Raw genomic sequence first — 17,542 nt, 5'->3', positions numbered from 1 at the left:
CTCCGTCAGTTCTACACTGATCTCCTGGGCTAAGAAAAATTCAACGTGTGATCTCAAGCATATTTTATTCACACAGGGATTTAAATGTACCAGCTTCGCTGCGAGCAACTTTGCATTTACAAACATCATGTGGACGTTTTTATCTGAACCATTTTGATTTCGTTTTTAGCTATAGCCATAGAGGCTTCCTTGTTCCTGTTGACCAGTGTCTTCTGATTTCCACATCACTAGTGATGCTAAACAGTAAATTCAATATGTTGTAAGACATTTCTAAAAATAAATTAAATAAACTTTTTTTGTTTGTTTTTAAGCTCAAAATACTATTATAGTTTTATATTAATTATTTGAATTGGCTATTTTATTTGATTTTTTTCTTCAGCAATATTCTTGTGAGTGCCATTTTAATTGTCAGTTGCTATTTTAAGCAACCAAAAACAGAAATGTGTACACATCCGAGATTCACTAAGGCAGGTGCTCAATCAAAAACAAACACAGTAGAAAAAGTCAAAAGAAAATCGCAATACACGCCATTTTAGCTCTCAGTTTTTTTTTGTTTTTTTTTTATTGTAACAATGTATTGACCTACATGGTCTTCATCAAGTTAGTTGTTATTTTTTGACATTTCTTCACTAAACTAGAAGAAATCAAATGTAAATAATCAAATACAATTTGAAAAACACTTTCTCATTTCAGCTGTCTTGCTGTGATTGTCGTTTTAATTGTCACTTGTTGTTTTAAGACATTTCTAAACTGAACTAGAGAAAAACTAATGTAAATAAACTATTGAATAAATAAATGAATGAATAAACTAATAAATGAATAAAAAATTAAATGATTGAATAAATAAATAAATAAACAAACAAACAAACAAATAAATGACTGAACGAATGTTTAGCTGTCTTGCCGTAAGTGTCATTTTAATTGTCAGTGGGTATTTTAAGACATTTCAAACCAAACCAGATAAAAATAAATGTAAAAAAAGAAAATGAATAAATGAATGAATGAATGAATGAATGAATGAATGAATGAATGAATGAATGAATGAATGAATGAATAAATAAATAAAAAGCACTTTGTCAATTCAGCTTTTTTGTCATGCCATTTTAATTTTTCAGTGGTTGTTTTAAGACATTTCTAAACTAAACTAGATGAAAACAAATATAAAAAACTAATGAATGAATAAATGAATAAATAAGTAGGTGACTGAATGAATGAATGAATGAATGAATGAACAAAAGCACTCAATTCTGCTGTTGTTAGTGTCAGTTTAATTGTCACTGGTTATTATAAGACATTTCTAAACAAAACAAGATGAAAATAAATGTAAAAAAGAAATATAAATAAATAAATAAATAAAAATTAAAAAGCACTTTCTTAATTCAGCTGTCTTGCCTTTCTGTTTTAATTGTCAGTGGTTATTTTAAGACAATTCTAAACTACACTACATAAAAACAAGTGTAAATAAATGAATGAATAAATTACCAAAGAATCTAAGTTAATTATTTAAAAACCCGCTTTCTCAATTCAGCTGTCTTGCATTTATTCATTCATTTTCTTTTCGGCTTAGTCTTTTTATTAATCTGGGGTAACCACAGCAGAATGAAGCACCAACTTGTCCAGCATATGTTTTACGCAGCAGATGCCCTTCCAACCGCAACCTATCACTGGAAAACCCAAATAGCCTATCCAGTTCACCTGTAGTGCATGTCTTTGGACTTGTGAGGGAAACCAGAGAACCCGGAGGAAACTCACGCAAACACGGGGAGAACATGCAAACTCCACACAAAAACGCCAACTGACCCAGCCAGGGCTCAAACCAGCAACCTTCTTGCTGTGAGGCGATTGTGTTACCCTTTGTGTCACCGTGCTGCCCATGTCTTTCCATGAGTGTCATTTTAATTTGTCAGTGGTCATTTTAAGACATTTCTAAACTAAACTAGATCAAACAAATGTAAATGAATAAATACCATTTTAAAAACACCAAACTAATAGTAAATAGTTTCCAAGCAGATTTTTTCTTCTCTAATTAAAAACACCATATAAGAAAGTATATTTAATTCACTTTGCATGTAATTAAAGAAAATTCTACTCACCATAATGTTGTACCAAACTAGAATTAATTGATTTACAGTGTGTAAACAACGAGACCCACACAAAATAACTTTATCTCTTCCAATCACAGGTGTCCCACAGGTCACATGGTAAAGGTGAACTCCACTGGCAAATTCTGTGTTTACACAATGTGTGCCAGTCGTCCATGTCACAAGGGCACGTGTGTGGCACAGTCTCCATCCAAATTCACCTGCCACTGTCCAGAGGGCTACCGTGGCCGACACTGTGAGGTGACGCTGGCCATCTACAGGGACGATGTGGGACTCAGCTTCAGCTCACTCTTCGCCATATGCATCTGCTTCATGGCACTGCTAGGTATGTATTTCTTACATCTGCTTTTTTTATAAAAGAGTATATCATTATGCTCTTAACAATTCATTGTTATTTACCTGACTTGAGCCAGGGTCAATAATCTACTTATCTATTTAGTGGCAAATATTTTTAGATAGATTACATGGATGACATAGGATAGACAGACAGACAGACAGACAGACAGACAGATAGATAGATAGATAGATAGATAGATAGATAGATAGATAGATAGATAGATAGATAGATAGATAGATAGATAGATAGATAGATAGATAGATAGATAGATAGATAGATAGATAGATAGATAGATAGATAGATAGATAGATAGATAGATAGATAGATAGATAGATAGATAGATAGATAGATAGATAGATAGATAGATACTGACAAACAGGTTTCAATGAGAATATTTTAGGGAGACATAATTTATGGTCATATGAAATTGCTAAAAATAACATAATTTTGTTCTTTTAATGCAACGCATTTACATTGTTAAGGTATAAATAACATCTTACTTTACTTACCAAACATTGTTGCTCATATCTGCTCCACCTTTCTGAAACTTTTCAATTTTTACAAAGATCAGCATTCTGAAAAGTGCTGTGTGCACTATTGGAAAGCCATCCACTGCAATGTGATTGGCCAGATGCCTCAAATGTGTGACACAAATTTTACATCCTTATTACCCTATCAAGAGGCTGAATATGATCCAGAAAATGCAGATTACCTACAGTAGCTGATCGATCATCGTTTTCAGAGCAACTTAAGCATAGCATAACAGATCGGTAATGTTTTATTTTACATAAGAAGGATCCAGGCAGGGGCAGCAATAGTATGCATCTTATTTGTTCTACACTGTAAAAATGCTGGGTCTCACAAAATTCTTCATGTTGTCCTAACACAAACTGATTAATTGTTTTTATAAATGTGAGTGGATTGAACGTACAACAGTTAAGTTATCCTTCAAAAAAAAAAATAAAATAAAATATTTTTATAGTCTTCCCACTGACTTGATGGACTGATGTACATTTGTATTGGCGTGTTTGAACAATGTGTTTTTTATTTAGGTCTTAAAGATGAGTCCTAACTTTTTGAAAAGAATATATCTTTACATTTGAAACTTTATCCCTCCAAACTTTATAGATCTTATCAAAGGAGAACATTTACTGTAAATGTATATTATGTCCTCTTAAAATATAGTTAAATAGAAGCAAAAACCTCTTGGTGCAATCTAAAATGTTCTTCTAAAATGAACAATTGTCTCAGGCTCCTTTATGTAGGCTTCATAATTTCACCTTTAAGGCGATGAAAAAAATGATTTTCATCCCCTTTTAAAGTGAAATAACTGAACATAAACATACACTACTTGACACAAGTCTTGTTGTTGATTCCAGTTGTAAGAGCAACAAATAATAACTTGACTTTTAGTTAATAATTTGGAAAAGTGGCAGAAGAAGGATTTTTCCAATGAATCATCTGTTGAACCGCATCTCCCAATCATACTGCAGAAGACCTATTGGAACCTGCATGGACCCAAGATTCTCATAGATATCAGTCAAGTTTGGTGAAGGAAAAATCGTGGTTTGGGGTTACATTCAGTATGGGGGCATGCGAGAGATCTGCAGAGTGGATGGCAACATCAACAGCCTGAGGTATCAAGACATTTGTGCTGCCCATTACATTACAAACCACAGGAGAGAACAAATTCTTCAGCAGGATAGCGCTCCTTCTCATACCTCAGCCTCCACATCAAAGTTCCTGAAAGCAAAGAAAGATAAGGTGCTCCAGGATTGACCAGCCCAGTAACCAAACATGAACATTATTGAGCATGTCTGGGGTAAGATGAAGGAGGAGGCTTTGAAGATAAATCCAAATAATCTTGATGAACTCTGAGAGTCCTGCAAAAACGCTTTCTTTGCCATTGCAAATGACTTTATTAATACGTTATTTGAGTCATTGCAGAGATGTATGGATGCAGTCCTCCAAGCTCATGGGAGTCATACACAATATTAATTATTTTTCCACTGCACCATGACTTTATTTTTTATACTGGCCATTATTTATGTTAAGTGACAAGACTTTTGTCTAAGCAAAGTCAGACCTTACTGTCCTAATTAAATAATTAAAAATTAAGGCTTGTTCTTATTTTATTTTGGTAAAATAAATGTAATCTAGAGGCCTTCGCCTTTTATGTAAGCCACTTCTCATACCAAATTGATCAACTAGAAGTCAAGTTATGGTTTGTTGTTCCTAAAACTTCGATAGGCGACAAAACTTTTATCAGTAGTGTAGAAGACTGAAAAAAAATGCTTATTTTAGAAGAAAATTTCAGACGGCACTTAGAGGCTTTTGCATCTGAACTGTTCATTGTTAGTCCCATTATGATGAATTTAGCAGACAATCCCACCCTGCTTGGACCTTGTTTGCCATTTTTGCTTATTCTTGTCCTGTGAATACACTTAGCCTGTATTCACTGATGTGTGATAATTATTATTTTCATAACACAGATGCTTTATTGGTGTTGCTATGATGAATGCGAGTTAAGTTGCATTTAGAATAACCTAATCAAAGTCACTACTGGTGAACTTTACAGTTTTAATGAGCAATTCAATATGAAAGGGACAGTTAATTAGCTCATTTTGTTTAACGACGATGTCTCGCACAGTCAACACACCAAATGCTGCTTTACTGCAAAGTATTGTTTTTCAGCACAAGGCTAAAAGGAATGGATCAGCTGAGTGTTTGCCACATAAATATTAACCGCACTGTTCCTCCTCTACTGAACCTCATGTATTTTTTAAAACTTATTTTGATGGTTAGTGCTTTAGTATTCCTGCATTGCGATTATTAATATGTATTTATTCAAATGACTTTTCCCATGTAGTCGCTGTATTTGTGTTGTATTTCTCACATATGCCAGGCGTTCTATCAATCACGTTCCCTTGTGCTGTATTTTACTGGCATTGTCTGGCAGGAGTAAAGAACGGCGGCCTGCATAATCAATGATCATGATCGCCGTTCCGACGTCCTCATCGGACTGCATGGCTGCGCTCACGAGGCCAAAGGGAACCAAACAATCTCTTTCCTCCTCTCGCAGTTTCGTTCCATTATAGATTTGACATGACCTTATTCATTCTCAGCTCCAGTTGCTTTTTAAAGTGTTAATTACTTGATTTGTAGGCACACATTGTGCTGTTTACTCAAGCCGGGCAGGAAATTGAGATCAATGCACTAGGGTTTTGGGCAGAATTTCAATGGTCCCGACCGTCCTCAACTGAATTTAAGTAGCCTGTAAGGTTTTTATCCCCCCTTCCTCCTCATTGTTTTTCTGCATTCTATCCTGTCGGTTTGGAACGATTCCAAATTGAGACGAACAGCGAGAAATATGGTTCAAGCTCTATCTACCATATGAAAGGCTCCAATATAGCTAAGAAGATTTTTTTTTTTTTATGTGCTGTAAGACGTTTAATAGGTTTAGCTCACCGTGCTAACACTACGCCTCCGTCTAAACATACAGGCCTCACTCTTTCTTTCTAAAATACATACCTCCCCTGCTGACTAACACACCGGTACAGGAGCCGCGAAAAGGGAAAAGGTCCATCCGTTAAACTAAAGGAGCAAATAATAGGAAAATGTGCTGAGATGACTGTGAACAGGAGGAGAGGGATTTGGATTGCTCTTCTGGGTGCTGTTTTTGAGAGGCTTTTGACATGTCTGTATAAGAAATTACCTCAGAAGACTGAAAAAAAAATCGTATTTTTCTCACCCCGGTATACATCTTTGCCTTGTAGACAGTGCAGCTAAATTTGTCCGTTTACCTTTCAGTGCTTTATACTGTTCATGCACTCTGCATTTGGAAACTGCATTCAACTCCTGAGAAAAATGCAGATGGGGACCAAGGTTATTTTAGTAAATGACAATTAAAACTAGTTGAAAAACAACTCAAGTTAAACTTAAAAAATCACAATAAATGAAAAAACTAAAACTAACATTAGTCACTGAAACAAAAGTAATAATTAGCAAAAAAGAATAATTATCTTCAGAAATAATAAGCACTCCTTCGGTGGTGGAAAATCTGACTGCAGTTGTTTAGTGAAGTGCCTGTAGATGCGCTTTTATAAGCAAACACATTTTCTTCAATTGACAAAAAATTTAACTACACATGTTTAACTGCATACACATTCTTTAATATGAAGAACCTAAGCTGCATCCCAAATGGCACACTATACACTATTTACTCATACATTTACACACTCAACAACATAGGATATGAGTATAGTATCATCCCAAATGGAATTCTAGCATTTTTTTTTTACTGAGCAGAAATTCAAACCGTTTCCCTGATGACGTTTGACGGTTGTCAAATTAGTCAAATAAATGACCAAATTACCAAATAATATCTGCCATGAGAATAACCGTATTCACCATTGGGAGGCGGTATAATCAATCATAGGAAAAGTTTGCCTTCACTATCCAAAATAAAGTAATCCAACATCAGTGCCCAAAAGCTCCACTCCTTCCACTACATGAGCAAAGCAGCGGCTGTTGAGTGTGAAGTGTGCTTCAATCCACACTTCCACGCATCATTTGGGTATTTAAAGTGCACTTACTATCATTAAATTTATCAGTGTGAACGCACTTAAATACTATTTATACTACTAAATGGTGTAAAATAGTGCAGAGGTATTTGATTTGGGATGCACCTTTTGTCTTCAAAATTCTACATAACTTTTACTTTTATTTGTTTAAGTAGCATGTGTGTGTGTTTGTGTTCAGTGTTTGGTCAAAGATAGATTTTATTTTTATTAAAGGTTTGAAAAGTATTGTCTGGACATTTTCAGTTAACTCTGTTAAACTGGAAATACTAAAACAGAATTTATAAAACTAAAAATAATTGATTGGAAAATAAAGGTTTGCAGCATTTTTTTTTTTTTTACTTTATGGAAATAAAAAGTCATTTAAAACTGGAAAACTATATTAAACTTTGGAGAGAAGTTTTACTTGCATTTCCAAAAAAAAAAAAAAGAAACATGGTGTATGGAAGCAAAATGCAGTGCGGTTTCAGTCAGTTTACTTTTTGATTTTATTTTTGATTTTTTTTTAAAATCTACTGGCCACAATTCAAAGCCAAACTCAAAATAACTTGTATCCATCTGGCAAGTGATGATATAAAGTGCAAATAAATTAAATGAATGTTAAGCAGGTAAAATGAATGGAAAAGCAGCCAAGTTAATAAGTCGGTCATTTGAATTTTTCCTAACTGACTATGGGATTGTAGGTTGTGTGCACACATTAAGCCATTGAGTTTTGTGTCCAGTAAAGTTCAAAAATAAATCCAGTTTGGTCAAGTCTAATGCCAACAAACAAATTGGATATTATACAGTATTTGTTGGTGAAAAAATTACTGTTGTGTTTGCACTGCCCCATCTGAATTGTTTATTCCTGCCTTGTAAATTCATTACATTATATAAACTTCAGAAGAGAAGTAATTTGCTGACTCTGCATTTGGGGTTGATCTCATGTCTACTCTGTGTATCATCATCAGATGTGAGCGCACATTTTACAAGATGAGATAGTGATGTTCAAGATCTGCTGCACACCAAATCCTCTGCCATAGCCATTCTATTAAATGAGTCAAAACCTGTCTTGTAACAAGCACAAGCTGACACTTGTTTTACTGTGCTGTTTTATTTATTTATTTTTTTGCTAAGTGGAGGACGTAAACTAATGTTTTTTTAGTTCTTTGAAAAAACAATGACTGCAAGGGGAAAGAACAAAAAATGGAATTGCTGTCAGACCAAACATTGTTAGTCGAATTACCCTTCTCAGCAGTTTGAGCAGTTTTCCTCTGTTCTTTATTTGGATGTTTACTGTGCATTAAAGTAATTTATTGAATACCATAACTTTAAACCTATGACACTTTCTTGAACCAGCGCATCATAAAAGGGAATTTGGGGTTGAGCAAGCGGCCCTGAGCAGCTGAGTGAGCGGAGTGGAATCTTTTGAAAGGCAGTCTTTGCTTCATTGGAAAACCACTGCAACTGTATGCTCCCAATCTTCCACTCCACTTACATGTTGTAGAGCGGATCAGAAAATCAAAGAGAACAAGGTTTGCTTAGTGTCCAGATACACTTAGTGTCTTGCAATAAAAAAGAAAAGAAAAAGCAAAAACGAACAAATAAACATAATTCCAAACAGAAGTAAAGAAGCTGAAACGAGGTTAAACTTGCCCACTTTATTAACTGGTTTGCTTAAACTAGGGATGTCCAAAGTCGGTTCTGGAGGGCCAGTGTCCTGGAGTTTATCTCCAACGTGCTTCAACACACCTGCCAGGAAGTTTCTAGTATATCTAGTAAGAGCTTGATTGACTGGTTCAGGTGTGTTTGATTAGGGTTGGAGCTAAACTCTCCTGGACACCGGCCCTCCAGGACTGAGTGTGGACACCCCTGGCTTAAACTGCTTATTTACACAAAACTGAGAATTATGCTATTAATTACTCACCCTCGTGTCATTCCAAACCCCTGAGAGCTTACATTTTTGTCTTCGGAACACAAATGAATATATTTTTGGTGAAATCTGAGAGCTTTCTGTGCACAATAAACTAAAATAATGATTTATTCAGCAGTTTCTTCTTCTCATTGTCAGTATAGGTTGCGCATTCATGAGTTGTGTTGGTGCACAGTGATCATGAATGTGCACTCTACTGACACCGAGGAGAAGAAACTGCTGAATAAAGTTTTTTTTTTTTTTTTTTGCTTTAAGTGCACACTTAATTGTTATTTTAGCTTGACAATTTACTTAAACCACTGAAGGCATTTTGAGGATGTTTTTAATACCTCTGGTCTTTGAATGAGTTGGTATCCTTTGTATTTATGGAGAATAAAGGAGCTCTCTGATGCAATTAATGTATGTTCTGAAAACAAAGGTCTTAGGGGTTTGGAATGACAAAAGGGTGAGCAATCAGAATGTTCCAGATTTGTGTGAACCAACTCTTTAACTCCAAAACAAGCGTAACTTGATGTAAACTTACGAAATTGCCAATCGTATTGACTTTTTTTGTCGTAATATTTCTTTAAGCAAAAATATCAGATATAGAATACTCAACTGAACTTTCTTTTGATCTGCGTTGTGTTGGATTAATAATGAGAGAACACAATTTTGAGTCTGCACAGAGAATGTTATTATTTGTATGCTGTTCGCCAGCTTCAGCTTGCACAATTAAATGTACACCATACACTCTTCAGTAAGGATAAGTAAGGAGACTTATAGTCTCTATAAGTAAGGATAGTCGATATAGAAAATAATTGTAAAAAATAATTCCTTACACCTTACACAAAAACTAGCATATGCAACGCGTGACAACCTTTATATTACATTGTTAAAATAAAATGTGATAAATGCATAACTGCACAGAGAATGTTATTATTTTTTGACAGATCACCAGCCTCAGCTCGCACCATTACACTGTACACTGTCAACAAAAATACACATTAATTTTAACATACTACAATATAACAATTGTTTTTTACATCAGTAAATAAAACAAGTGATTGAAATCAAATTTAAATATTATGTATTTGTGTGTGTGTATTTTTTTTTACGACCAATACTAACTTGCCTGTAACAGGTTCAGGGGTAATTTTAGGGATAATACAGTAGTTGTTACACAATTTATGTAATGACTATATACAGATGTCACTACTTCAATTTGTTCCCTTTGCCACCGTTCATACCGCTGTGGCAGCGGTAGTTGGTGCGCCAGCAGCTTTTGACAGCTGGGTGGCGCTTTAACCACAGATTTTCAGCTTTGCCTTGTTACAATACTAGATAGACAGTTCTGTATGTGTACCTTATGTGATATTATGTGTTCAATTAAAATATAATTTTGTTTTAGTTTTCTTAGTAATAAACATGCTTTTACACTGTACTGTATGTTTTAGAAAAGATACAGTACATGGTGAGAAGTATAGCCCTAGGCTGCAAAAAGAAAATATAAGAATTAACTTCTTTAGCTTTTATAGTGTCCTATTAAATTGTGTTGGGGTGAAAAGAATGTTTCGATTTCTTTGACCATCATGGCGATGTTATTACCTCAAATCTTAAACATGTGCACATATGAAAACCGCGTCATAGCAATCACTACAAAATGATATTAAGTTTATCGTGCCGGTGGAGCCCATCACCTGATTGTTATATAACTTATTTTATCAGTAGGCTATTTATCATTTATTACAGGCTATGTTACAAATATTTGACCAACTGCCACTACATGTAAGACACTCTCATGCACTCAGAACTGGTGGCAGTTATGAATTAAACAAATGGGCATATCTACACCCATATCTATCTAATATATTCATAATGCCGGGATGCATGGTGTTTTGACTGGATATCTTGGTCAAAAGCAAATCTGTTACCTGTTGCACAGCATAGGCTAGCCCAGGTGTGGGCAAACTTGATCCTGGAGGGCCAGTGTCCTGCATAGTTTAGCTCCAACCCTATTCAAACATACCTCCCTATAGAGTTCAAGTGATCTTGAAGACACTGATTAGTTTGTTCAGGTGTGTTTGACTAGTGTTGGAACAAAACTCTGCAGGGACACTGGCCCACGAGGATCAAGTTTGCCCATTCCTGGGCTAGCCTATAGTGTGGAAAAATATAAATCACAACCTGGAGTGCATTTCCCAAAACCATCGTTAGCCAACTAAGGTCGCAAGTTCAGTCGTTACAAAAAATAGTTTGTTGATTTTTGTTGTTTCCCAAAACCATCATTTCAACCAACATCGCCAAACTGTGTCACAAATTTGTGCACTTGCAACTACACCTCTGGAGCTGTAAAAACATAGTTCCTGGCTGTGTTCTATTTCCACTTATCCACCTATGCCCTATTACTTTAGAACATTCTAACATTTAAACTTGGAATGATTAAAAATAAAAAGCATTAAAGTGATCACTCTTAGGTGCTAGTATGTAGTAGGTGTGTGAAACAGGGCTGTAAAATAAAGTGCTTTTGAATTTGTTGTACCTGCATAAAATGAAACAAATTGGTTTATAATAATAGTAATAATAATAAAAATAATAATAATAATAATAAAATTAAACTTGCATTGCAAAACTGTTTTTAAATAATCGCATGCAGATTTTCAGAGGCAATTAACTCAAAGTATGATTCTGTGATGATCCATAATTCAGTGCAAAATGCTGTCCAGAGAACCCACTGCAGAGAGACCTCACTTGTCCTCTTGTTACACCTGAATTGTCAAGTATCCTTTTACAGCAAAGCAGATATGCAGATTTGACATTCACACAGTGTAGATGCTCACCTGCGGGATTAACCACCCATCATAGCTTCAAAAGATGGACTTGAATGATTATGGTTTATAGTGTTCTTTGACAATCTCTCAATGTGACTCTCGTGGGATTCTTTTTTATGTCTGTGTGAAAAGTTTCTCTCAGTTAAGAGACTCTCAGTAAAGTGCCAACATCTTTTTTTCTATCCTTTTTTCAGTGCATTTTGCTGAAATCAGATTTAAATAAATGCCTTAAAACTACATGTATATCTTAGAATATTTTAAATGAAGACTCAATTTCCACTTCTTCATTCCTACAGTCCTTAATCATTTAAAAAAGTGTTTTTTTTACTTTCATAAAAGAGCCTATATTTCCATTGCACATTGTCATTTTGTGTGCAAAAGCACAGAGATCGGACATAATACAGCATGAACTTTATGCATGATTTAATAAAGCATTTGTAGGCCATGCAGATATTCTGTCAAATAATAATCACCGTGTGTTTTTTTTTTCTTCTTCACAGCAAAGGATAATGATTTCTCATTAGTATTTTAACCACAGTTTGAAGAAAAGTCATAATGTGAGCCATTTGTTTAATTAGCCACCTAATGAATCCGACTGTCATGTTTTAATGTAAGAAAAGTGTTGCGTCTTAAAATACAGAGTGCAATTTATTAACCCAAATTACCTCCAGTACCATCAAATTACTCTCAGTAAATTGATTGCTATGACCTCGCATTATGTGTTTGTCATTTTGCATTTGAAATTACAGTCCGGTATTATGACTGGAAACAAGACTAATTTCCCTTCTGAACTGATGTGTGCAGAGATTTGCGCTGTTCTGAATTCTAAACGAAACGCAACTGTTTAAGATGGGGATGAGCGATGTCAACATTTCATCAGCTGTAATTGCTTTACTTTCAACTAATGATGCTCTATTTCCTGTGTCAACTCCTAAAACTAAAAGTCACTGAAAGTTGTTGTACATTTAAAGTATATTATGGTTTAGGTCACTCTTTTTTTGATGGACCCATTTGGATATTCTTGATTATAACCTTGCAACTACATGTAAAATATCAGTCATTAGAGTATGCTAAATATCTGAGTCCACTTTAGACCGGAAGACCCACACCTCACTGACAAAGGTCCAGAATTTGTCTTATTCATAAGCTCATTTGTCCTATTTTGGCCGCTATGCCATTAAAAATAGTGAAAATAACCCATTAGATCTTCTGTTGGCTCTCGTGGCTAATCAGTTTTGATCAATGCAAGTAACTATTTTCCATGAGTCCAACATCCAGCTGTCCAAGAAAACACACAATCTGACATAAGAAAAATCATCTTTCCTTATTGACCTACGGTATTGTTTTAAATAGAGAAAACATTTTACAAGTAACTAAATCTTGGACCTTATTTTTGAAATAAAAAAATGACCAATAAAAAGGTGTGAAGCACCAAAAGTAGCCTGTTTTAAAATGAATTTAAATACTAATTTGGCTAATGTTGTTATTGATGTATATTCAAATATACAGATTTTTTTTCAAGAGATGCTAGAAAATTGGTTAAGCTCTACAATATTATTATTGTTTAAATATTTATTATTCAAATAAATTATGACTGAAAATGCTAACTGAGGACAGTTGAATGTGCTGCTATTTGCCTAATAAATGGACCAATAGGTAACAGTTTTTAATTGAAAACATTAACATATTCCTATTTTTTATACTGATATAATATGTATTTTGATTAATAAGCATTTATTCATATTGCTTTGTTCTAAATCTTGGTTATCTAAAAGTGTGGATATGATAACCCCCGGGCAAGCAGATCCAGCTAAAATTAGTGCTTAAAAATGTCACTAAAATGCAGTATTTACATCTTATAATAATAAAAAATAAATAAATTGAGGCAAATAACTCCAGAAAGGTCCACTTTTGGATAAAAAAGAACCATCCTTTTCAGCAGGCTGGCTACAGGCCTGTAGTCATTAGGTGTTGGATAGAATTAGAGATGTAAGATCATGTAGAATATGTACTTTATACGTACCAATAAACAGTCAATTTCAAAAAAAGCAAAATAATAATAATAATAATAAATTACTTACAATTTGCTCACCCTTCACTTTTTCCAAAGCAGTTTGACTTTCTTTCTTTTGTTGGACACAAGATATGTTAAGGAAAACTGAAAACCTGTAACCATCAACTTCCATATAGGAAAAACAAATACTATTTAAGTCAATGGATACATGTTTCTAACTTTCTTCAAAATATATATATTTTTTGGTTTTATCTATTCATTCATTAATTTTCTTTTCGGCTTAGTCCCTTTATTTATCAGGGATCGCCACAGCAGAATGAACTGCCAACTTATCCAGGATATGTTTTACCCAGCGGATACCCTTTCAGACGCAACCCAACACTTGGAAACACCCATACACTCTTGCATAAACCACGGCCAATTTAGCTCACCCACTTCACCTATATGTATTTGGACTGGGGAAAACAGCAGCACCCAGAGGAAACCCGCATGAACACAGGGAGCACATGCAAACTCCACACAGAAATGCCAACTGACCCAGTCCAGGCCCCAACTAGCAACCTTGCTGTCAGGCGTTTAAGTGTGAGAATTAGTCCTTAAACTAAATTGTTATCTGACTTTTCTTTCTTTATAGAAAGAAAAACTGCATACTTGTTAAAAAAAACAAAACAAAAAAAAAAAAAAACAATGTTACATGTAGTAAAAGTTATTAAAAACAAGTATGCAGCCATCTTTACAATTTTGAAAATGTATAATTAGCAGATGAAGTGGATTTACTAATTGTAGAGTTAATAAAAATGCATGTCACAATATTTTTACTGGATGACAACTTTTATCAGTACATGTGGACACTTAAAACAATTGCTTTACTGATAAATCCATACAATTTTATGCAATCAAAGGCAATTTTATAATCTAATAGATTTTCTCATTTTCCTTAGGCTAATTTCCTTATTTTTCAGGGAATGATCGCCACAGTAGAATAAACCACCAACTATTCCCTATACACACGCATTCACACACACACACACACACACACACACACACACACACACACACACACACACACACACACACACACACACACACACATACACACACACTCATACACTACGGCCAATTTTGTATATCCAATTCACCTATAATGCATGTCTTAGGACTGTGGGGGAAATCGGAGCATCCAGAGGAAACTCTTGCGAACACAGGGAGAACAAGCAAACTCCACAAAGATGTGTCAACTGACCTTTGGAACTCGAACCAGCAAACGTCTTGCTTTTAGGTTTTGGACTATTGTTCTTTTGTAGACTTCTTTTAGATTTTCACTAACAGACCGAGTATTGACTTGTTTTAGCTAAGACATCTAAGTTTGAGGATCTGTTAGACATCTTTATAAACCCACACATGCACACACACACACGCACGCACGCACGCACACACACACACACACACACACACACACACATGCTGGGTTGTCATATGGTTGCCATAGTTATTGGGACAGGACACAAACATGGTTTGGAAGATGAATTTACTGTTTGATGTAGCCACTCATTAGGTCCAGTTATTTCTCAACACCGTTTTGAGAAATGCAGCCAGATGTGTTCAGCTGCAGTGTGGAGGTGGATAGAGTTAAGAAAAAAGTCTTTTAAACTTTAGATTTTGCTTTTGAAATAGTCTTTTTTTCCACTACAATTTAATAATGCAATTTACTAATAGACAAGAAATGAGCACATGTTTTACATGGTTTTGTAAGTTCACTGTGCTTTACAAATACACATATATCTATTGATTGTGGCCAGTTATTGCACAAATAAATCCACAGCAGTTTGTATTTTTACTCTGCAGTGAAATATATATGAACATGCTGTTGCGTCTTTTAAAAAAAACTTCAAAGGCTTATTTAGCTGTGTTTAGTTGAGCCGTTTGATCAGTTCTATCAAAGAGCTGAATGAAGGGTTACACTAATGAAGTCAATGAATCATGACTGTGTCCAAGACTTGCAGAAACTTTTGATCTGCAAACACGTTTCTCCCTTACGTGTGATCCCAGAGTTGTAAGAATTCTTCAAAAAAAAAAAATAAAAACACTTCAGATTTATAATGATTTTTAAAAATAAGATTTATTTTTAATTTGCTCTCACAGATATGAATGATTTGCTACACAACTCATTGTAAAGTCTCAGAAAAAGTAGCATTTGTTTCACAATCCTTTAACTCAGAACAACACATTACTGCAGCTGCTTTAAGGCAATATTTAAAGGTGCAGTATGTAAAGGCCAGCTCACTGCAATTTTTTTATTATTATTATTTTAATAATCCTGAACGATCACTGGGTGACACGTTGTTATAATATGCTGAGAGCATTATGCAAAAAAAATATATATATAAATAAATATATATATATATATATATATATATATATATATATATATATATATATATATATATATATATATATATATATATATATATATATATATATATATATATACTATGTAATCAATATAACTTACAACAACAAAAAAGTCTGTACTGCATTGGATGTCATTCCCTCGCTGTAAATGCTAGTGCTTGTGTTTTTTTCTGCAACCTCGCTGTGTGCGCATTTTGAATGCTTACAAACATGTCTATTGAGGAAATAAACCTCATGTTGTAGAGTTGAGTTTGTGATTTAGTGAAGCGGTTAGGGATGATCAAAATAATATAAACCAGTAATAAATAAACCAATAGCCAAAAGTGTGCGTTTTTAACCAGTTAATAGTATCAGTTAAACGATTAAAAAATATTATTTTATATATTTTTAAAGTAGGTGTCACAGTGGCGCAGTGGGTAGCACAATCGCCTCACAGCAAAAAGACCGCTGGTTCAACCCTCAGCTGAGTCAGTTAGCATTTCTGTGTGGAATATGCATGTTCTCCCTGTGTTCATGTGGGTTTCCTCCAGGTGCTCTAGTTTCCCCCACAAGTCCAAAGACATGCACTATAGGTGAATTGGTTAAGCTAACTTACCCATAGAGTACAGTATGTGTGTGAATGAGAATGTATAGGTGTTTCCCAGTGATGGGTTGAGCTGGAAGGGTATCCACTGTGTAAAACATATGCTGTATACGTTTTTGGATACTGGCGACCCCTGATTAATATAGGGACTACAATTAAATGAATGAATGAATATTTTTAAAGTTTAGCTGCATAAGAGGCCAATTACAGTGAATGCACTTTTTGGTTTGAGAGGGGCAGCTTTTGAATGGTTTGCTAGTGTGGTCGCGAGTGTTTTGCACGCTGCTTATGTGCCTCATGTTTTTGCCATTAAATGCTGTGTGCTTGCACTTGAAATGAAAGTCAATTCTAAGCGGAAAAAGCCCGTCATGTCAGTCATGTCTTTTCATTCTTCAATCAAATGAAAGCAGAGGTGGGGTTTCTGTTTAGAGAGACAGCATTGTTTGTGTTGTCAAGACGACTATGGAGAACATCTAAAGATGGAGGAGAGACTAGTGGTCACTGTTTCAAGTTAATAATAACAACATCGACAGCATCACTCACGCACGATACACAGCTGATTCAGTCGTTTCCTATGGCATTGTGCTTCTTTTTTTCTTGTCAACAAAAAAACGCTGTGTGCTGCGCCTTGCGTTTTAAGAATGGAAAAATCATGTTTGGTTGTGATCAGCCGCAAAACAGAGCGGAGTCTGGATGCAGACCTGGTGCAGTGCAATCTGGGCTGTATCCAATGCTTTTTAATGGGCTCACCTAACCTCATCCCTAACCCTACCCCTAACATTGACGTAACTAGCT

General features: G+C 34.8%; 1 protein-coding gene across 1 annotated transcript in view; it reads left to right on the top strand.

Annotated features, from left to right (window-relative positions):
• Positions 1 to 17,542, top strand: part of si:ch211-186j3.6 — a 453,204-nt gene that overhangs the window by 424,169 nt on the left and 11,493 nt on the right. Inside the window, exon 31 of the mRNA XM_087261712.1 lies at positions 2,183 to 2,427. Coding sequence (XP_087117838.1) covers positions 2,183 to 2,427 — 245 coding nt within the window. The remainder of the gene's footprint in view (positions 1 to 2,182; positions 2,428 to 17,542) is intronic.

This window comes from Danio rerio, chromosome 7 (assembly GCF_052040795.2).
Source record: "Danio rerio strain M-AB ecotype USA chromosome 7, GRCz13ab, whole genome shotgun sequence".
In the NCBI taxonomy this organism is placed as follows: domain Eukaryota; kingdom Metazoa; phylum Chordata; class Actinopteri; order Cypriniformes; family Danionidae; genus Danio; species Danio rerio.
The sequence above is the reverse complement of the archived record's forward strand: the minus strand, read 5'-3'. Positions and strand labels throughout refer to the sequence as shown.